The sequence below is a fragment of the Aedes albopictus genome, chromosome 3 (assembly GCF_035046485.1).
Source record: "Aedes albopictus strain Foshan chromosome 3, AalbF5, whole genome shotgun sequence".
NCBI classification, from domain to species: Eukaryota; Metazoa; Arthropoda; class Insecta; order Diptera; family Culicidae; genus Aedes; species Aedes albopictus.
The window spans coordinates 354595222-354618550 of NC_085138.1; the positions used below are offsets into that span (position 1 = coordinate 354595222).

Here is a 23329-nt window from a genome sequence, read left to right on the forward strand (position 1 = left end):
TCCATCGAATATCAACATAAAAAGCATACACATATTATGCTAGACTCTAGGCTAGACTCCATGCTACCGATCAACGCATCGCGCGCTCGCTCATCATCCAGCAGCGTTCTCCCGAGGCTCTCGCTCCCTTCCTTGCAGCGCAGCGCGGTTACGCACAGACAGAACACACCCAACTCGGTACCGGCGCGCGCTCAACGCTTCAGCAATTCAGTTCTGTTGCAACCTCGGACCGGTTTGGATCGACTACTGCAGTCTGTCTGGTGTGTGGTGCGATCCTCGTTGACGACGCTGCTTCACGCGTGTGTAAATCCACAGTTGCTCATCAGCAGCGTGCACTGTGCGGGTTCTTTATGTGCGCGTTTGCTGCTCGCCGCTTTGCATACAATGGAATGATTCTTGGTGCGGTGGTGATTTATGGTCAAATTATGCGCTTTTCGCGAGGCGACGACAACGGAATGGTGCGTCGTCGATGCTGCTGCTGCTGCTTCTTCTCCAGCTTGTGAACGTGAGTGAAAATCGACACACAAAACCGATGGTTGTTCCATGTTCGGTTCGTCGCGTTGTATTTGCTAATGCTCTTTAGTGAAGAAAAGCGGTGATTGCTCGTCGTCGTCCCATATTGCGTTTGATGTACTTGGAAGAGTGTGTAGTTTGGTGCCGGGGAAGAGATGCTCGAAGATATCCAGGCAGCATACTGGGAAAAATAACGAAGATGGGAAAATAGTTTAAAATTAAACACACTTTCATTCATAATTCGTTGGTCCCGGCACAAAGGAATTTGTGCGACAATATTACTCCGGCTGAAATCGAATGCCAGAACACGAGAAGCAGCTTGAAGAAGAAAAAAACCCGATTCTAGTGAACATAGATAATACGGATTCACATGTGTTTTGTGTCGTCTTACAACTTCTTTCGGTGTAACCATTCTTGACTGTAGCTAAAGAGAGGGTGGTGTGGAATTGCTACTAGAAAAAGTTGAGCTGGTGCAGTATATGGGATTAGTGTTTTTCCGTGATTGCTGCTAACGACAATTTCGAATGTAATTTTGAAACGATCACCAATGTTTATGGATTAGACAGTGACATATCCAGAACGGTACTAAATAATCAGAAGGATTCAACGAATACAACTATATGCTTTAATCAGGAATACATACAACGATTGCGATTCATGCACGCATAAAGACGGTAAGAATAGTTTATAACAACATTATATTTTACACAAAGGCCCCCACAACCCTAAACAGATGTACAACAGATTATCCTCGCTGCGAGGGAATGGTGAATGGTAGCTTTTCGGGGAATGACTCATGGGAATTGATTACATACCCGGGGTAGAAGCTCTGGCGCTTCTGGCTGTCTTGAGAATTGCAGGAAGAGTAAGAGCACGTGAATTGCAGCCAGACATATCGTTTATCGCAATTTTTATTTGAACTGGCTTGATAGTTATTGCATTATTAAGCATAACTAATTATTTTTAGTTTTTTATTTGTTCAGCCAAAGTCAATTATTCTTTGTGGTTTTAAAATACTTTCATACCTAAAATATCATAAAAAAATCATTTCAAACAGAAACTTGAGAGCAATTTTAATAAATGCTTGTAGTAATCTCCAGTAAGTCATTCTTGAACAAAAAATATGACTCAAGTAAGAACCGATTTAGGCTTACCAGTGAACTGAAAAAAAAAATGGAAACATACGGGAATTTACGTTGCCACCGGGAAAATCTCGGGGTCCGTGATATAATTTTGCATTACTTAACTAAATATATTTAGAAGTTTTTTATTTACAGTCTGTAAGTCCTTGTTCATTGTTAAAAAGATCAGTCTTTATTCCGCTTTCAGATAATGATGAGACGGCTTGATGATACACACGGGACATCTCCATTTGGATAGAAGTTAAGTTAAGAAGTATGTTTAGGTACCTTCATATTGGTGAGATAACCTAAATGGAATTTCATTGTATTCATAGCAATTGGGTAGTTTAATATGAGCTTTGAGGGGAGTTTGGGAGAGGTGCGGAGATGGATGAAGGTTTAAAAGGATAAATTGAAGTGGGAAGGATGCTAAGAGAATATAAGAACTCTTTTGAATATAGGTCATTAATTCTACAAGCCTAACTAGTAATAATTTAAAGCATTATGGACTAAGTTCAAGTTCATACAGCCTCGTATGTTCGGTCAAGCATTGAGTGCAATAACTGTTTGGGATTTTCAAGCACTCATCTCGTAATACTTTTTGAGTAACAAGCGTAACTAGTGGTTTCTCACTGTTTTACGAATAAAGTTTGAACTTCTAAAATTCACTAAAAGAAGTAATCCTCAGCAAATATTCTGTAACCCCCGTAGACCTCTACGTGAAATTCTACTGAGACTCCTTGTAACACACTGAAGCCCTTAAACTCTACTAAAGCTAGCTGAGCTCATCCATTGAAACCTGCGTGGACTTCCCTCAAACTCTACTGATAGCTCCTGCAATGCCATTAAAAATTCGAAGACCCGCTGGAACGCTTCCCGAAACTGTCTTAAGACTCTACTGAAGCCTCCTGAAACTTTTTGAAACCCCCTGAATCCCTATAAAGCTTCCTTAAATTCAAATAACTCCATTTAGCCTAGTGGTTAAGGCTATGGATCGCCAATCCGGAGACGGCGGGTTCGATTCCCGTTCCGGTCGGGAAAATTTTCTCGACTCCCTGGGCATAGTGTATCATTGTACTTGCCTCACAATATACAAATTCATGCAATGGCAGACAAAGAAAGCCCTTCAATAGAAAGCAATCAGCGTAGTACTAGATTGAAAGTAATGAGCTGGATTTTTGTATGGTGAGATGATCAATTCTCCGTTACTGCAATGAAATGGTGCAATCAGCTTGAGTTGTATGATTTCTTGCCTAATTTAATGCTGTTTGAGCAAAAGTTTGGGGAAACGTGTTGTTGTATTATTTATTTCTTGCAACTTCAATAACACAGTTACCCAAAGTTTTGCTCAAACAGCATTAAATTAGGCAAGAAATCAAATAACCCACGCTGTTTGCACCATTTCATTGCAGAAACGAAGAGTTGATCATCTCACCATACAAAAATCCAGCTCACTACTCTCAGTCTAGTACTTCACTGATTGCTTCCTATTAATAACTGTGGAAGTGCTCAAAGAACACTAAGTTGAAGCGAGGCAGGCCAAGTCCCAGTGGGGACGTCGAGCCATTAAGAAGAAGAAAAAGAAGATCTAAAAGTATTCATAACCTTCTTAGAATATAGTTTATTGGATCTTCAAGTTTAACTAGTGATCATTTGAAGCATTATGAACTGAGTTCAAGTTCACACAGCCTCATGCACCTATGTTCGGTCGAGCATTCAGTTCAATAACTGTTAAGGGTCTTCGAGAACTCATCTCGTAATGCTATTTACGAGTTTAAAAAAGACACTCCCTACACCGTCTTCTACTAGAGGTTGCACAGACTGAACGATCACTAGCATAAGATAGCGGACAACATACGAAGCACCCAGTGGTCCAGTGGAGAATTTTCCGTTTGAAAAAAAATTTTCATCGACTGGAGCGGGAATTGAACTCCGAGCTTACGAAAAGGCCAAAGGACTGACCGCACAGCTACGAAGTCCACAAGAAGAAAAAGAACTATTTACAAGTGTATCTATGTATGTCTCGCTGCATAACGAATAAAGTTTGTACTTACTTTCTGAAATCCATTAAAACGCCACGAAATTCTGAGGAAAACGTAGTTTTACCTCCATTGATTTCCGTTGAACTATCAGGTATCAATAGGTCGGCTCCAGAGGCACGTTCTCCTCCATTTGAAAAATGTGTGCCATTCCATTGATCACTACTGAAACCCCCTGAAACCTACTGAAACGCCTTGAAACTGTTCAGAAATCCCCTGGAGATTCTTATGAACTTCCCCTTAATTCTACTGAAGCTCACTAAATCCTAATAAAAACGAATTGAAATCCCTAAGAAAACTCTCTTGAAATCTGCGTAGCTCCTGTAATCCCATGAACATTCTTTGGCCCACTGAAACGCTTCACGAAACGTCCCATAGACTGTCCTAAAACTCTACTGAAATCCCCTGAAGCTTCCTGAAACTCCATATGCTTCCTTAGATTAAAAAAACGCATTGAAATCTCACAGGGGTTGTTTTACAGAAATTCTAAAAACTGTTATTGGGATTTTACCCAGAAATCCTACTAAAAACCATTCAGGGAATTGTGATGGGATTATTCCAGGAAAGTCTGCTGTTGTTCATTCAGGAGCGGAGTACATTCGGTGGAGTACTAGATTTGTAGTATTGAGCCAAATTTTTCTCCGTTTCTACAATGAAATGATGCAAATAACGTGGATATTATTGTTTGACGTTGGTTTAGCCAAACTTCGGGCCAGTGTTTTATTGATGAGGCAATAAATGGACAATATAACACAATGGTCCAAAATTTAGCTAAAGCAACATCAACTTAGACAAGAAACCATAGTACCGTAAACCGGGGTCAAATTGATCTCCGGGTTGAAATTGATCAGTCATTTTTAAAGTAGATAAAGCATGTTTTGAATAATTTCATTACAAATAGTATTAAGTATCACATTTCAACAGCCCGATACTTAAAAGGAAACTATTAAAAATATGCTTTTTCTAACAAAAAACGTCTAATCAATTTCGACCCGAAGATCAATTTGACCCCGGTTTACGGTACCCAGGTTGATTGCAGTTCATTCCAGAAATGGAGAATTATTTATATCACCATACAAAAATGCAACTTTTTACAATCTAGTACCTGCCCCATTCCTCTGGGAATTTCTCCAGGAATTATTCCGGGGATTTTTATAAGAATACTTTCAGAATTTTTCCAGACATTACTCCTAAAGAACGTCCAGAAGTTTTTCTTGGGGTTCCTTCGAAAAAAAAATCTTGGTGGATATTTCCCAGAAATGTCTACGTACTCCTCTAGGTATGTATCCATAAACTTCCGTAGGAATTTATTCAACATTTCCTCCTAGAATTACTTTGTGAATTTATCCAGGAATTCATCTAGGGATTTTGTTTGGGATTCTTTCAAAGTTTCTTAGGATTCCTTGTGGAATTTCTGGTGGAACTCCTCCAGAAATATTATCAGGGAATCATGCGGGATCCCACTATGAATTTCCAAAAAAAAAAATCTATGGATGCCTTCAATTATTTCTCCAGCAATTACTGAAACAATTTCTCCAGGTCTCTTCTGCATATTTTCCCATAGGACTTCTCCTATAGATTTCCCGGAGGTTCTTCTTGGGATTTATTTTCCCAGGATTTCCTCGTGGTATTTCTACAGGAATATCTTTTGGTATTGATTTCTCTTTCAATTCTTTCTGAAAATATTCTTGCTTGAATTCTCCTGGAATTCATGTTAGACTTTCTCAAGCCGTTTCTTTTGAGCTTCCTCCAGGAACAACTCTAGATATTCTCCCAGAACTTTTTTTTTATGAATTCCTTCGTGAATTTCTTCAGGAACTTCATCTGAATCCTAACAGGGATTTCTTCAGAGATTTCAATATAATCCCTAGATAAATAGGAATGCCGTAAGGATTTTTTCGGAGAATAAGCAATAGGGATTCCTTTTTGAAATTATTAAAACAATAAGAATTCCTTTTTGAACTTACCCGCACACTTCTCTAGACGTTTCTAGATAAATTACTTGCAGGATTTCTTTAAGAATTCCTGTTGCTTTTCGTCCTGTGATTCCTCGGATATTTTTTCCAGGAATTCACGTTGCTTAAGGTGAATATAGAACGAAGCCACACCTTGAGCTTTCAAAAGCACAAATCTTAAGAACTAAATATCGCAAAGCGCTGAGAAGTTGATCGATTCATCAGCCGCTGGTGGTGATCAATCGATCAACGTTTAAGTGCAATCCGTCATTTGGTTCTTCAGATTTGTGCTCTTGAATATTCGAGGTGTGGCTTCGTCATATCTTCACCTTAACGGATTCGTCCACAGAGTTACCTGCAAAGATTTTTGTCCAGGGAATCCTCTATAAGTTTGTCCAGGGATTTCTTTAGGAATTGTTCTTACTGTTGTGATAAGCGTGCTTTCCTATTACTGGCGTGACCACTTTCAGTATTAAGTGTGTGTCTTGGACAGACGACAAGCGATACTTTCGGCTTCTGTTTGGAAATTGAAGCAATAAGGCAGAGGAAGCAGAAATAGCAGCCCAAGGTCTCTACTCATAAGACAAAATAAAATTTCCTGAGTTTTCTAGGTTTTTCCAGGGCTAAATTTTGGAAGTTTATAATTCATAAATTAGTCCAAATTTTATAAAATTTCATCAAAAATAATACATGATATTTCTGTATATCTTTAAGGGAAATTTTTAAAAACTTTGACTAATTATGATCTAAACTTAAGTAAAAATTTTAAGGAAAGATGCGCCAGATTTATTAGTAGAAGACTCCACCAAATCGCAGAATTCGTTCATTTTTTTTAACTGAACTCTTTCGAATTTAATACAAAAATCGGCTGAGGAATATTTCAAGATTTTTCTCAGAGCTCTTTTGGGTTAATTGCAAGAAATTGCTTTGACGTTTCCACCTACAGACATTCTAAAAAATCAGAAAAAAAAATCAGGAGTTCACTCAGCATTTCCATGATTCCTTACGCAGTTTTGAAAATGAACTTAGATGTTTTTTTTTCTCTTTGCTGGTGGTGTAGTAATGTTGAGATTTCGAAATTCTATCCATAATTCTTCCTTGAATTCCTTCTGGAATTCATCCGTAGCGTATATCCAGAAGTTTTACGTATTTGCTTCCGTAAATAGTTTCAGTGTTTTGTCAGGACTTCTGAAAGTCGTTCCTGGGATTTCTACCCAGGATTTCAGCAGGAGTTTTTCACGGGGTCTTTATTAGAGTATGTACCCCAGGGATTCCTTCCAGAGTTTGTTGCTGGATATTTTAGGGGCCCCCACAAAAACCTTTTATGGTTGTTAACATCAGCTTTATTTTTCATATTACTCAAGTACAGTTCGAAAATAAAGAAAAATATTTTTGCTCATCTCTCCAAGGGGCCTCCACATACGCTCGGGCCCCGGGCCCCCACAATCCCTTATCCGGGCCTGCATATAACATGAATTTGCATGATATATCATGTAAACCATCAAATCACTAAGTTTACATGACTAAAATGAAGTTTACATGACGCACAGTGGTCCAGATTTAAAAATACATAGCAAAAATTGCCAAATCATAGTAATCTGCTAGTTTTAGCCTAAATTTATATACTGAAACATTATTGAGCTCTCAATTTCATATTAATGGCATTTTCATTATTTGTCGATTTCATCGATATGGCTATACACATATCATTATGGCACTAATGTTTTGGCAGCTGCAATTTTCCTTAATAAATTCTGCATACTGAGACGAGCGTTTGAACCGAATATCTGCGTGGGGAGTATCTGGGAGCGATCTGTAAGACACTTTGAAGTTGAAGTATAAGAATTTGTCGTACTAATAATAAGTGATGTTAATTTTGAAGCCAAAAGTGTTATTTTGATTTTTTTTCCCATAGCAGGTGCCTAATTTACACAAGAGCTTACGAATAAACTTCTGGAAGCCATTGAGTTACTTATATTATTAGACTTTTGTAGTGGTTGAACTTGCTGGTGTTGATGATTAACCTGGGCTTGTTAGGGGAATATCTGTAAATAAAAAGAAAATCGCGTTAAGTACTGTTCCTTTGAATTCCACTAAGAATTTGCATCCTTTGACAGATACGTATTTCGACCTCAACTGTAAGGTCGTCTTCAGTGTCTTGTACAAGACACTGTCGAGTCAAGTACAAGACACTGAAGTCGACCTTACAGTTGAGGTCGAAATACGTATCTGTCAAAGGATGCAAATTCTTAGTGGAATTCAAAGGAACAGTACTTAACGCGATTTTCTTTTTATTTGCTGGTGTTCTTTATCATAAAATCAGCATTTTTCCATCAGCAGCTATTTAGCGCTGTAAAAAGATACAAAATCATGATTTTCAATTTATTTAAAAGACAGTCAACGCTTCTGATATTGAAGATGAATGATCGATATACTGAAACCCATTGAGGAGATGTTCAAAAATTGAGTGTCTGCCAGCTTTTTTCAAAATTGGACTGTTGTGTGACGTGTAAACCTCATGACTTTTATCTGGGTAATATATGAAAATGGCTATGCATTTTATCAGGAGTTCGTCATAAATTTCATCCTTGTTTCAGGAAGGATATTCTTCAATATTTTTTTTTTGGAATTTGGATCAACAACTACATGAACGTTTTGACTCTCCATTTTACAGAAGTTTAGAACCCCTCCAGAATTCTGACAAAGATTATTTCCAGGATTTCTGGTAAACTTGAGCAGTGGATTCATATCTTGGCAAAACTCTTTAGCACAAGACTAATTAGTTCAGCTAAAAAAAGTTTAATTTGGAAGAAATTTAGAATTGATGCGTTCGATTTGAATAGGTCGAATCTACATAGGAATCACAGCAAACATACATACGACCTATTCAATTCGAACGCCAGAATTGCCATAAATTGCTGCTGTCTTTATATTAAAAACCATACCGTTGTGCGGGGCTACTTTTGAAATGCGGGGCTACTTTGGACACTTTTGAATATGGATTTTTTTAATTCAAAATCTGTTTGATGTCTTTGGGACTATCATGACGCAATATTTTCCCCTTCATTTGGTTGAAATTATTTTTCAAACAAACCGTTAATTACTTGTCAGGAGGCGAAAAAACACAGAATACACCAAAAAATATACATAACGTATCAGAATATTTGCTCGGTAAGCATTGTTAGTGCAGTTCATAAATTTCAAAGGGTTGATAAATTCGTTCAAGATGTATCAACGTAGCATATACAATCGAATATTTGTATCGTTATACATTATAAATGACCGTTTCACCTAAATAAAGGATTGATGGTCCCTTTTTTAAGGTTATCTATATTATAATATCACGCTGCTCATAATACCAATGGTAGCACAAAATCATCTAAGAACGCATATATTTATTGAAAACATGTTTGAAAAAAAAAACAGTAATGATATAAAGTAATTTTCTAAATACCTACCCCTGGAATTTTTAATGCAGTTTTGTTATAGTTGACATTGCCCAGAGTAGCCCCCATCCGGTTCTATATGAGATGTGTCCGATTGGTGTATGAACAACTTTTTTGTTTATTGATGAATTTAGTTCAAATTTTGCATACATCCTACATACATACTCACGATAATCATGTGTAAAAATTGTGGAAATTCATTCACTACTCTGGGAGATTTTATGTCATAAAGTTGAAAAACCATGAAAAAGTGTATATAAAGAAGCCCCGCACGACGCTAACAGGTTAATTACATGTTGCCAATAGACGGTAATTTGAAGTTCTTATGATAAAAATCAAATCAAGAGCTGTTTGCGCTATTTCAATAACTTAATTTCCATAGCAGTAGTATAAAAGTCTATTTACGGACGAATGGCATTCCTTGGTTCGGTCGTTTTTCTCTGTTGTGTCCTCGTCTATCTTCTGTGCTGATTGAGCAAAAAACTGAAAACGATTCTATTCGGTCTCTGCGGAAGGAGGATATTGTAACCCAATCCATTTCATATGCGCAGTCAGCTCGATTCCAGTGCTATGTGTATAGTTGAAATACGTACCCTAACCATCACCAACAACCTACATAGTCTTAATGATCAGATCACAGTTTGACGGTGAAACATATGTGCCTTGCAAAACAAACTGTTGTGCATTTTGCTCTGTAGAGTCCCACTACGGTATAAAGGCCCGCGACAGCCAGCACCGGTGGAAGAGGTATCGGGTATCAGAAGGCCGGCTCCAGAGGCACGTTATCCTCCATTTGGGACATTTGTGCCATCGCCAAAATAACAGCCTATTTCATCATCTACCTGAGGGAAAAGGAAGGAAAAAGGATTTGGATGGGGATAGGGACAGGTAGGGAAATAGGAAAAATACCCTGGAAGAGGGTACTAACGCACAAGCGTACCACAATGGGTTCAAACAGCGCCCTGAAAAGGGCACTGTAATAACGCATAAAGCGAAAGAGAGCCTATAGCTCTTTACCACAGCGGGTTAGGAACAACAGAATATTCTGAAGATTCAGGTTTCTGAAGTCAGTTTCACTTAATAAGTGTTTACCGAATACTCGGAAACGCAGTTGCGCGAAAACTGGACAGTTACATATCAAATGATACGAAGTTCCATAATCGGATTCACAGCTATCACAGGCAAATGATAGCCTGAATATTCGCCATGTGATAGCTGAGTCGGCAGTGGCCAGTCAATGCTTTGACCAGCATGCTGCAATTCTGCTTAGACAGATTAGTTAGAAACTTCGCCACCCGTAGAGATGGCTCAGCACTATACAATTTGGTTTGACGACATGACTCCAAACTATTCCAATATTGTCTGTGTTGAGTGACAGCCCAGGTGTGAATCTGAAGCTTAATCCAACACTTCGATATCGGAATAGCTGGCTCAGGGCCAATGAAGTCATGTGATGCTCCAGAGCGAGCTAACTCATCAGCCAATTCATTTCCAGCGATGGAAGAATGACCAGGTACCCATAGAAGGTGAACAGCGTTTGCTGAATTCAGCTCCTCGATTTGAGTTCGACAAGCGATAACTATCTTCGACCTGGAGTTGGCCGAAGCAAGTGCTTTAATAGCAGCCTGGCTATCTGAACAGAAGTATATTACTTTGCCCATTACGTGCTGCTGAAGTGCTGATTGCACTCCGCACATAAGAGCAAAGATTTCGGCCTGAAAAACGGTACAGTGTCTACCAAGTGAATAAGACTGATACAGCCTTAGCTCACGAGAATAAACACCAGCACCTGCTCGACCTTCGAGAAGGGAGCCATCAGTGTAACATACGATGCCGTCTGAAATACTTCTTTCCAGATAACCAGATGTCCACTCTTCCCGGGAAGGGAATTTCGTGGAAAATGTCCTATATGGAAAATTACAAGCAATTGTAAGATCCCTTGGAGCAAGGACAATTTTGTCCCAATTCACCAAAAGTGGAAACAACGAGGTGTGTGTTGAACTGCGGTTCACAGGAGTTTCCTCTAGTAGACCGAGTACCCGTAACCGGTAAGTGCAAGAAAGGGCTTCTTGTTTGAGATGAATGTGTAGTGGGGCAACGTCAAAGAGAACTTCTAGCGCTGCCGTAGGAGTTGAAGAGAACGCTCCAGACATCGCCATTAAGCACATCCTTTGGAGATGGCCTAATTTTGATTGGACCGTTCTCACTTCACCCTTTTGCCACCACACAAGACATCCATAAGCCAATATTGGCCGAACCACAGTTGTGTAAATCCATTTGATATACTTGGGTTTTAGACCCCAAGTTGTACCAAAAGTACGCCGGCATTGCCCGAAGGCCATACAAGCTTTCTTGATTCTGAACTCAATGTGAGGTGTCCAGGAAAGCTTGGAATCAAGAATGACTCCAACGTACTTTACCTGTTCAGTCACATCGATTTCAGAATCAAAGAGACGCAAAGGTCGAACGCCATTACGGTTTCGCCTTTCCGTGAAAAGAACAATAGATGTTTTACTCGGATTAACCGAAAGGCCATATTGGCGACACCAACCCTCAACTACCTGAAGGGCGTTTTGCATCAGGTCGAAAAGGGTGCTGATGCACATACCAACTAACAATGTTAGGTAGTCGTCGGCAAAACCATAAGTAGGAAAACCGCTATTATTGAGTTGCCTCAATAGCGTATCTGCTACGAGATTCCACAAAAGCGGTGATAAGACTCCCCCTTGGGGGCATCCACAAACACTCAATTTCCTAATCCCTGCAAGACGCAATGTCGAGAAGAGATATCGGTTTTTGAGCATTTGGTGAATCCAATTGGAAATCATTGGAGATATACCATGACTCCGTGCGGCTTCCAATATGGCATCGAAAGGCACGTTGTCAAAGGCACCCTCGATATCTAAGAAAACACCCAAACAAGATTGCTTTTGAGCGAATGCTTTCTCGATATCGTAAACAACCTTGTGTAAAAAAGTCACAGTGGACTTACCAGATTGGTAGGCATGTTGGTTCACATGAAGAGGCACGTTGGCCAGATGAACATCACGGATATGATGATCCACAATGCGTTCTAAGCATTTCAGAAGAAAAGAGGTCAAACTGATAGGTCTGAAACTCTTTGCTTCTTCATACGACGCACGACCCACTTTCGGAATAAACTTTATAGTAATATCCCTCCAGGATTTGGGAATATACCCTGTAGCAAAACTGCAAACAAGTAGTTTTTTCAAAACATGTTTGAAATAATCAAATCCCTTCTGAAGCAAAATAGGATAAATCCCATCTGCCCCAGGAGATTTGAAAGGAGCAAAGCTATTAAGAGCCCACTCAATCGATTCTATAGTTACAATACTCCGAGCCGAAGCTAAAGAATCATAACTACAAGAAAAGACATCAGGATCATCCGAAGATGTAATATCCACACATCCAGGGAAGTGTGTGCTGAATAAGCATTCCAGAACTTCCTCATCAGAGGAAGTCAGATCGCCATTTGGCAAACGAAGTTCGTTCACCCGGAAATCCTTAGATTTCGCAAGGATTTTGTTTAACCGACTGACTTCACTCAAGCTGGAAACATTTGTACAAAGGTTTTTCCAGCCGGATCGTTCAGCAGACCGGAGAGCTTTCCTGTAGGCCTTGCGAGCCGACCTGAAAGCCTCCGAACCAGCCGAACGTCGTCTGTTCCAACTCTTTCTACATTGTTTCCTGAGTTTCGCCAGATCAGAGTTCCACCAAGGGGTTCCTCTTGTGATCTTCACAGACCGTAGAGGGCATGCTTCTTCAAAAGCTTCCATGATGAAGGTCGTTGTAGTATTAACGGCATCATCTAAATCACTTGGAGTGTCAATGGATGGTGAATATCCATGAAATTTGGCTGCAACCAAATCAGTATAAAGATCCCAGTTTGTTGACCGAGGATTCCTGAAACGCAATGTTTGCGAAGTAACATTTAAATGTTCAAAAAAGATATAGCGATGGTCAGATAAAGATTCTTCATCTGACACATGCCAATTGGTCAGCTCGTGACTAATTCTGCTAGAGCAAAGCGTTATATCTAACACTTCCTCTCTAGCAGATACCATGAAGGTTGGGCGGTTGCCTATGTTAAGTAATGCAAGATCTGTACTACTTAAGTACTCCATCAAACTGGAGCCTCTCAAGTTAATGTCTGAGCTGCCCCAGATGATATGGTGAGCATTAGCATCACTGCCAACAATTAGCGGAAGGCCTTTTGAAGTGCAGTATGCGATGACTTGTTTGAAAGCATCCGTAGGGGATGGTTCATCATGTGGTAAATACACAGAACAATAGACGTATTTCCTGTTGAGGTTTCCAACAGATACATCAATTGTGATAGCACATACATCTCTGGTGGTTAGTTCAGAGATGAGTGTAGCAACTATTGCGTTGTTGACAAGCACACAGGCTCGAGGCATGACACGCGAGTTTGCCATTTCATGTTTACTGAAAGTGGCAAACACCGGGTTCACAAGGTTTCCTAGATAGAAATTTCCCTTACGAAAGTAAGGTTCTTGTACCAAGGCCACTTGGGCTGTACCATTTTGCATAAGTCTGCAAAGATTGATCGTTGCTGTTCTTTTATGCTGAAGATTGATCTGAGCTATCCTAACCGTAGCCACTACCCAAACTAGGTAAGATTAAACTCTTCGCAACAGCAGCACAACAAAGAACAGCAACAATAAAACCAAATCGGTATCGATTGGAAAACGCCAAAGGCGAGGATACACAGAATACACTGTGTAAATCGCATAATGCGAAACCATATAGGTGAAAATTTAAACTAATTAACAACATCTTCATAATCCCGTCCTTATTTAGCCTCAAGTGAGACTAAAGAAGGCCAGCTGATTGTCTCGGAGAAACACAAGGTCCACTGCACCATTGCTCCGGTTAGCGCAGTAAGGGCTACATACTGTGGAGGGCGCCCTGGTACTCCACAGGCTCCGTTAGCGGTTAGGTTTTTATTAGACCCCCCTAGCCATTCATTCCTAGGCACGGTAAGCATAAAGCCGCATCACACCATGAATTAGGGGTCACCTGTTGGTGGATTCTTACCACCGGAACAGGCGGTCCGTAGTGTTATTCTTAGCCAATTGTGACAACCGCTACCGACACTACACAGCTATCTAGGCTGATCGAGAAAAGAAGTTAATATTGATGATCAACTTCATACGAACTCGAACAGCCGATTCTATTCGGTCTCTGCGGAAGGAGGATATTGTAACCCAATCCATTTCATATGCGCAGTCAGCTCGATTCCAGTGCTATGTGTATAGTTGAAATACGTACCCTAACCATCACCAACAACCTACATAGTCTTAATGATCAGATCACAGTTTGACGGTGAAACATATGTGCCTTGCAAAACAAACTGTTGTGCATTTTGCTCTGTAGAGTCCCACTACGGTATAAAGGCCCGCGACAGCCAGCACCGGTGGAAGAGGGGAAACTGAACCAAAACACGATTTCGGAAAACCTCAGCGTGTTGTGAATGAACGCGTCATGTTCCCTGTCTAGGCGTTTATCTCACTCGCTAGACACGACTCTGACTGTTACGGATTAATTGTGACGGGGGTTCGGGTATACGTGCCTAGACATACAGCCGTGGACCACAATCTGGCGAGCAATTCAGCTTAGAGGGAGGGTGAAACCGAATGCCAAAATCTCAAAAGTGCCTGCTTCCGATTTGTGTTCAGATTTGTGGTGTACCTATACCATTGATGCTTCGAATTTCGGAAGCGAAACGGGAACCATGAATGGGAGAGTGGAAGCTCGTTGTGTGTACCTATTTGGAAACGCGCTTGATCTAGCTCTAGCGGATCCCTAATCTCCGGCGTTTAAAACGTTAAACGCAGCTTTGCGTTTCGTGTGATTGACGGACGAAGCGAGCAGCTAACAGAAGTGCATTGGGAAGGCTGCAGATCGAAACGTGTGCGTTTTTTGTTCTTGTTTCAACAGAAAAGGCCAATTATGGCGTGAATTGGATCAGTGGGCGCGTTTTGGGATGATCACTGACCTGGATTAACTGGAAAATAGAAACTATGGTTTACTAATGCGAAACAGTTGCTGGTCGTATTGCATTGGAATGGGTGTCATGTTTGCCACATGTTTGTTCAAAACTTGTACGGTGATTTGGATAGAAATGATTGGGATTTCACTGATTTTTAATCATTATCAATGATTTCGTAAAATTTTAATAAGAGATCGTCCAACGGTGGTGGCCTACGAGTTGCATTCAGCCCTCAATAATCACAAGTTTCGCCATGTTTTATATTCGTGAATCGTGAGAATGAACTACTGAAGGCCTAGAACTTTTTGCAGAAGTAATAGACCACAAAACTGTTTTGAATCAGAGTTAACTTTGAAGCCTCCGAAAGTTTGATTGCTTGTGAATGTTCTCAAAATACTGAGTTTTGTTCATGTGTAAATACCTATGATTTTTTTTTAAATATATAATTATTTAGAGATGATTTCCGAAAATTGAATATACCAATAAACATTTCTTGAAATACTAAACAGTATAGTGTTTGAAAATGATTCGGCTAAGAATAAGCACATATTCTCACAAAATTAAACTACACAGATCGAAAAAAGTGTAAACTTCTATGACATATGATGCTCATGATTGGAGCGTAGGATATCACACATAATCATATAAAAGTCATGAAATATCATGTAAACTTCCATGATATGTCATGTAATTCAGCATGACTCTTAGTGTTTACATGACATATAACACAAATTTACGGGATATATATCATGTAAACTAAAGATTCAAGAGGTAAGACTTGGCATTTTTCAAAATTTTGTTTTTCATACAAGTGTGGGCCACCCTGATGTAAACCATCATAACACTAAGTTTACATAACTGAAATGAAGTTTACATGACGTGTAAGTCTCATTATTTTTATCTGTGTAGCAATCATACCATTGCCTATTAAATTATCTTTGATACTTTATGGTATCTTTGATTTGCCATCTAATAACAGTTCATTACGTGCAGTGTTCTCTCAAAACTAACAAGCACTCATTGCACTATTTAAATAAAGCAGTGACACCCACAATGGCGTCTTTAATCTGCTGTAACAGTGATTTTTCATTAAGGCACAATATCGATCAAGTCAGTTGAAAAATCATTGTCGAATTATTCATAAGTAGGTGAAATAGTAGTAGTAGCAGTTTATACTAATAAGTAGATTCGTATTTTTCTATGGAATTATTGATTATTTTAGCTCGGTATGGTACAGTAGGTGCGGAAGTGAATCTTTTTTGACCGCAGTTTTTTCTTTAGGCACTGATGACGCACCTTCGTATTTCAGACACACGTTGTTGTCAGCCGTCAGTAAGGATCCAAGATAAACGAATTTCTGGACACAATTTCTAATGTAGAAGCCCCCCTGATCTGGAAACCTCTAAATCTCCCCCCTCCAGACTCCCTGAAGCGCCCCTAACATCCCCTGCACAGAAAAAAATATGTAATTAAAATTCAGCGAGAAATCATGCACATAAAGGGAATGCTAGATTTAGTGCACTTGTACATGAGATATAATGTAAAATTACATTACCATCGTGTAAATTTCCGCCAACCATCGCGTAAACCATCATGGACTCCAACTGGTTATGTGACTATTAGCGGAAATTTACACAATTGTAACGTAATTTTACATGATATCTCATGTAAATATGCACTCTAGCATTCCCTTTATGTGCATGATTTCTCGCTGAATTTTACATGAATATTTATTTCTGTGTGTAATCCTCCCCTGAGACATCCTCCTGAAACTCCCCTGATACCTCCTGGTACCGTCTGAAACCCCTTGGAACAACCCTAAGAAGCCCTGAATCTTTCCTGGGCACTACGAAATACCCCTGAATCCCTCTGAGACATCCTGGTCTTCCCTGAATCCTGGAACGCCCCTGAGATCCCCTGGTACTCCACTGAAACCCCTTGAAATATCCCTGGGATCCTCTCAAATACCCCTGAGACCTCCAGCTGCTCTCTGAAACTCTCTGGGAACCTTTGAAACGCCTCTGAGACCCCTGAAACGCTTCTAAGACCTCCTGTAAAAGCTTTGACACTCCTTCAAATGCCCCTGAGACCCACTGGAACCCACCTATCAACCTCTGGGCAGGGGTGTAATCTGTAAATGATATGGAAAAAATATGTAATGTTCCTCCTGAGACCACCTTAACCGCATCTGTGACCTATTGAAGCACCATTAGATCCCGTGGAGTTCCCTGAAGTCACTCGAGACCTCCTGGTACACGCTGCATCGCCCTGAAATGTTTCTGGGATCACCAGTTCCCTTCAGAAACCACCTGGAATCCCCTGAAACGCCCCTATGACCCCTTAAATGCCCCTAAAACGCCCCTTGGACTCTTTGGAAGCCATTGAACATCATTGAAGTGGCCATGAAACTCCCTAGAGCCCCCGTGATACGTCCTGAGATCCCCTGCAACAACTCTGGGACCTCTTGGTACCCTATGCAGCCCGTGGGGACCCCCTAAATGATCCTTAAGGCCTCCTGAAACGCACCGGAGATGGAACCCTCCTGAGGCTCTCTGAAACGCCTCTGTAAAGCGCTCCAAATGCCTCCTAAAAACCTGCATGAAACCGTCTGAGTCCCCTTGAATCGCCCCTGATACCTTTTGAAACTGAAAACCGCCCCCCCCCAATACTGACTGTTATACCATTTAAAGTGCAAATTTCCACAGAGAGTAGGCGGGGTAGTCGAGAGTTTTTGACAATTTTACCTGAAAAAATATCATAAAATTAAACTTCTTTGATACATCATTTTGAAATCTTTGCAGCAGCTATTGACCATGAATCCAAACGAATAAATTTGGATAATCCACTTAAAAAAAAACGTTTCGAAAGGTGTCAACATTTCATGGCCGTCGTTAGGTAAGCGCGTCAGAATGGACATCATTATGGGACAGTATAGGCACCATAAGACTTTTATTAATATCATTGTCCTTTGTTCCCACTGGGACTTGGCCTGCCTCACTTCAACTTAGTGTTCTTTGAGCACTTCCACAGTTATTAATTGATGGGCTTTCTTTGCCTGCCATTGCATGAATTTTTATATTGTGAGGCAAGTACAATGATACACTATGCCCAAGGAGTCGAGAAAATTACCCCGACCGGAACGGGAATCTAACCCGCCGTCTCCGGATTGGCGATCCATAGCCTTAACCACTAGTCTAACTGGAGATCCTCTACTACATGTCTTCAATAAATGGATCATCACCTCAGATTGGGAACCACTGAGCTTTGCAACACCCATCTATTGTGAAATGATGCTTGACAAGCAGAAGCCTAAGAAACTTCCATGCCTTCTTCTACGATTTTCGATTTTTGAGAATAACGCGTCCGTATTCCAAGATTGGGAACAACTGAGTTTTGTAACCTTAAATTTCCGAACCGTGACCTCAGGTTGCAGACTACTGAGTTTTGCACCAACACTATAGGCAAGCGCTTAAGACCGAGATAATAGCAAGCAAAAAAGCCTGCTTTGAGGGACTCTGTCAGAGTGCCAATGCAATGCAAACCCGTGGGGTGACGCCTACAGGATCGATATGGCCAAGACAAGAGGTGTAATGGCTCCTACAGAGCAATCTCCAGAGATGTTGGAGGGGATCATTGAAGGGCTTTTTCCGCGTCATGATTCTAGTCCTTGGCCTCCTTTCGTAGGACAACCGGGGACTGGGGCTGGAGAGTGTCACCGATGTGGAACTTGCGGGGATAGCAAGGTCCCTTAGCGTAGGTAAAGTCTCAGGTTCGGAACTCCGTCCGGCCTTAAAATTAGCTATTGCAGAGGCTCCCGAGATGTTCAGGTCTGCTATGCAGAAATGCCTGGACGAGGGAGTTTTCCCAGAAGCTTGGAAGAGGCAGAGCCTGGTACTATTGCCAAAGGTGGGGAAACCACCCGGAGACCCGTCGGCATATAGACCAATATGCTTGATAGACACGGCGGGGAAGGTGCTCGAAAAGATCATCCTCAAGAGAATGTTGAGGTTCACCGAGGGCGAAAATGGTCTTTTGAGTAACCAGTACGGCTTCCGGAAGCGGAGGTCCACCGTAGACGCTATCTTGTCGGTTACAAAACCGCCGAGAAAGCACTCGAGCCTAAGGGAAGGGGGATTCGCTTCTGCGCGGTTGTGACTCTGGATGTAAGGAATGCGTTTAATAGCACCAGCTGGTCTGCTATTGCCAATGCGCTCTTGCGTCTGGGGATACCCGGGTACCTGTACAAGATTCTCGAAAATTACTTTCAGAATCGAGTACTAGTTTACGACACGGAGGTTCGTAGGAAGTGCTTTCACATAACCTAAGGAGTCCCGCAAGGTTCCATCCTGGGTCCGGTGTTATGGAATGTCATGTACGACGAGGTGTTGAGGTTAGAGTACCCAGGGGAAGTGAAGATTGTCGGATTTGCCGACGACATTACGCTCGAAGTCTACAATGAAACGATCGAGAAGGTGAAGTTGACTACCGACACTCGATCAAAGTTGTGGAGGCGTGGATGCGGTCCAGGAAACTGGCGCTGGCTCACCACAAGACAGAGGTGACGGTTGTTAACAACCGGAAGTCGGAGCAGCAGACGGAGATCGGTGTAGGAGAGTGCACTATCATGTCAAAGCGCTTCGTCAAACACTTGGGCGTGATGATCGACGATAAGCTTACCTTCGGTAGCCACGTCGATTATGCCTGTAAAAGAGCCTCTACAGCTATTGCAGCACTGTCCTGGATAATGTCTAATAGCTCTGAGGTGTACGCCAGTAAGCGCAAGCTTCTGGCTAGTGTTGCTACGTCCATACTTAGGTATGGTGGCCCGGCGTGGGATACCGCGCTAAGTACTGAATGCTACCGACGGAAGCTGGAAAGTACTTACAGGCTTATGTGTCTGAGGGTTGCGAGCGCGTACCGTACCGTGTCACACGACGCTCTATGCGACATTACTGGTATGGTGCCTATCGGCATCCTTATCAGCGCGGCACAAGAGGCATACGCAGGACTGCCAGGATGGCCTCTATGGTCAAATGGCAGCGCGCGTGGGACAGTTCCACCAAAGGAAGGTGGACCCATAGGTTGATACCGAGGGTAGATAGTTGGATTAATAGGTGCCATGGGGAAGTTACATTCCACCTGACACAGGTCCTTTCAGGCCATGGTAGCTTCCGACAGTATCTACACCGTTTCGGGCATGCGGATTCTCCCGAATGCCCAGTGTGCAATGGTTTAGAGGAAACGGCGGAACACGTTTTGTTCGTGTGCCCGCGTTTTCGCACAATGCGTGATCGTATGCTTGCCACATACGGAGAGGACACAACTCCGGACAATCTTGTCCACAGGATGTGTAGGGATGAGTTTGGCTGGAACGCCGTTTCAACGGCTATCACCCATATCGTCTGGGAGCTACAGAGGAGGTGGCGCGTGGACTCGGAGGTGACCCAGGGGTTCGAAGTCGGCTTCGTAGGCCATACCGGTGCCCTGCGGTCGAGATCGACCCTTACAGCGATTAAGTGGCCGTGGAGAGGAAGTCCCGGTGGCGTTGCTGTCGTGGCGTCGGTCTACTGGGTTGGATCCCAGCCCGCGGTTGGAACGAGGTACCGGCAAGGGTCAGGGAAGGTGAGACCCTGCTGTCTGCAACCTTCGGGTGCATCTGATAGGGCCTGAAGGGTAGTGATACCCTTCCTTACGGGCAGGTTACGGGTTGCACGTGGGCATCAGGAAATGAACAGATAGAGCCACTGTAGCCTTGTGTGTTTGACATAACTCGACTTCTGTTACTGTGTTACATTCCATATACGGTGGCGCTTTTGTTTTGATGTGGTGAGGCTTCAATGATCGATTGTGTATGGACTAAAGTCTACGAGGGGGGTCTGAAATAACCAAGATCGAGTCAACGTAGTTTATGAGAACGCCTTTCTGAAATTAAATTAAGTAAATTAAGTTTAGCGCAAATAAAGTGAACTTATATTGGGGATATTCCATCGCGGCTATTGCTCATGATAGTAGAAGGTTCTGCATACTTTTTTGAAGATTTATTAAATTGTTGTTCTGTCCTCCTTTCTCTTCATGTTTTTTTGGCAGTAGGTTGCTAGGTATCCTTCAGCTCATATCCCTACAGTAGCTATGAGTTCCTCTGAACATTTGCTAACGAAGTATCGACTTAGCAAGTGCTACAGCTGTATGACCAGAAACATGAAATCAAATTTGTATCATTTATTCTACATTAGTTCGACACTGATTCTTCATTAGGGCCTAACTGACATTTTCGATCTCCCTTCATCGATCCTCTCTTTGTGTTATTACGGAAAGTGAATTAAGTTTTCCAAAGATTTTTTGATTGAAATGCGAAGACGACGACTACATCTTGCTCTAGAAACAAAAAGAATAATGATTTTGTTTGTTTTGATCAAGTTATTATTAGAGAGAGTCGACGAAGAGAAATCGATCAAGTCAGTTAGGCCCTTATGAAAAATCATTGTCGAGTTGTTCCCTTATAAAGTATGTCTCTTCCATTACTAAACTCAAACCGCTCGTAACAACGCATTTAATTACATATCAATATGTTTTCCTTCTTTTCAGATACCAATTACCGAATGCCACGTCAGAGCGCCGATGCCGATAATCATCTGAAATAGCTGTCATTTTGTGGTCACCGACGGTGACGCCACCATAAAAGGATTAGCAAAGTTGAAGTGCACCCATAAAGCTCTGCTGCGCAGCCAGTCAGAGTCAGTACCTAGTTGACGAAGAGAGTCATTTGCCCGACACGCTTGATCAGTTTATTGAGCCATTGAAAAACGATCATGGGTCTGTGCCGTCCCTAAGCCCTTCTGTACAGTAGGTAGATGGCGTTTGGGATTCCAGCTGGGGCTTCGCATAAACTAACCATCGAGTGGGTGGTACTTGCGCATTTGGCTTGAGACCCTTTGAATGAGTTGGACCATGTGCTGCAGCAGTGCACACACATATTTCAGGATTAGTTAGTGTTAGGCTCATGTTTTCCTCCGCACAGAAGATTGCGCACCAGTGAACCACAAGTAGTAGACTTGTATGCGGTGGCTGGCTGGCGCATGCCAGAAGATACACGAGTAAAAGGAAAAAAAACCGCCTCGCGTCAACCAACCGTTCAGCTGAGCTGAGTGAGTTTTGTTGTAGCTAAATGTCATAAAGCACATGCTTATTCACTGAATAGGGCAGTGGTTTTCAAACAAATATAGTTACAATAAAAAAAATCGATTGCTGTTAAAAACATAAATCTTTTAGTTCATAAAAAAATGTAAGATTCTGGTAAAATGTTTGAAAGCTCTTAATTAAGTATTTAGTAATACATGCTTACGGTTGAGAACCACTGCTCTGGAGAAACAGCAAAAAAGTATCTAAGAACACTTAAACGACACGCTCTAGTCTCACCCATACAGCGCTTCTTCGTCCCCATTTGCAGAGAGAAATAGCCAGGGAGGCAGAAAAGTGAAGTGAAGTGGCCCACTATTACTTAACACATAAATTACCATTCGGAATTCGGAATTGTAATTCAGAGTGTTCGTGTATGCATGCATAAGCAACTCAGCTCACCAGCGGTGAAGTGAGCTGGAAAAAGTTGTGGGGATTGTAGTGTGTATGTTCCGCATGTCTAGTTAAACAGGAAAAGTGGCGAAAAAAAAAACGACCCAGACTGAGGTCCCAGTGAATAGAAGAAGAAAAAAATACCCAATCGCGACTAATTAAAACCCATCTCGGAAGTGAACTGGGGGTTTCTCAAGAGGCAGCCTTCCACAGTTAGCCCATAACTGCCATCCGGCACCCCGGATCATAAAAGAACAACCAATTTGATTCGAAGTTCGAGCAGTTCCCGAAAGAGAGAAACGAGGGAAAGATGGTGCTCTGCGACAGTGATTTAGGTGAGTTATTGACAACTGTGGCTAAATGCTTTCAACAACAAATGCTGTTTATTAACGGCTCTATAGAGCCCGAGCCTAGAGTAGTGGGGAGGGCGATAAAAAAGCGGCTATAACAAGAATTATAGATTTCCGCTGGGTAAAGGTTAAAAAGTAGAAGATGAATGCTTTCCTTCCGCTGCCAGCATACAGGCACGCAGCTGAGGCACGATTTGAAGCATGTGAGCCGATTCAAAAGTATGAAGTTTGTCATCTTTGATGACAAGTTTCAGAGAGGGGTCAGAAAAGTATGATGTAGTCAAGCGTTTTTTTTATTGCAT

At 41.6% G+C, this 23329-nt stretch overlaps 1 protein-coding gene across 2 annotated transcripts in view; it reads left to right on the top strand.

Moving 5' to 3' along the window:
- Positions 1 to 205: 205 nt before the first annotated feature.
- Positions 206 to 23329, top strand: part of LOC109428936 (uncharacterized) — a 265135-nt gene continuing 242011 nt past the window's right edge. The window contains exons 1-3 of one of the 2 annotated variants that reach the window (XM_029874950.2): positions 206 to 1187; positions 21694 to 22253; positions 22556 to 23012. In XM_029874950.2, coding sequence (XP_029730810.2) covers positions 22988 to 23012 — 25 coding nt within the window. In that variant the 5' untranslated portion in view covers positions 206 to 1187; positions 21694 to 22253; positions 22556 to 22987. The remainder of the gene's footprint in view (positions 1188 to 21693; positions 22254 to 22555; positions 23013 to 23329) is intronic. The other variant, XM_029874951.2, reaches the window with a different exon arrangement.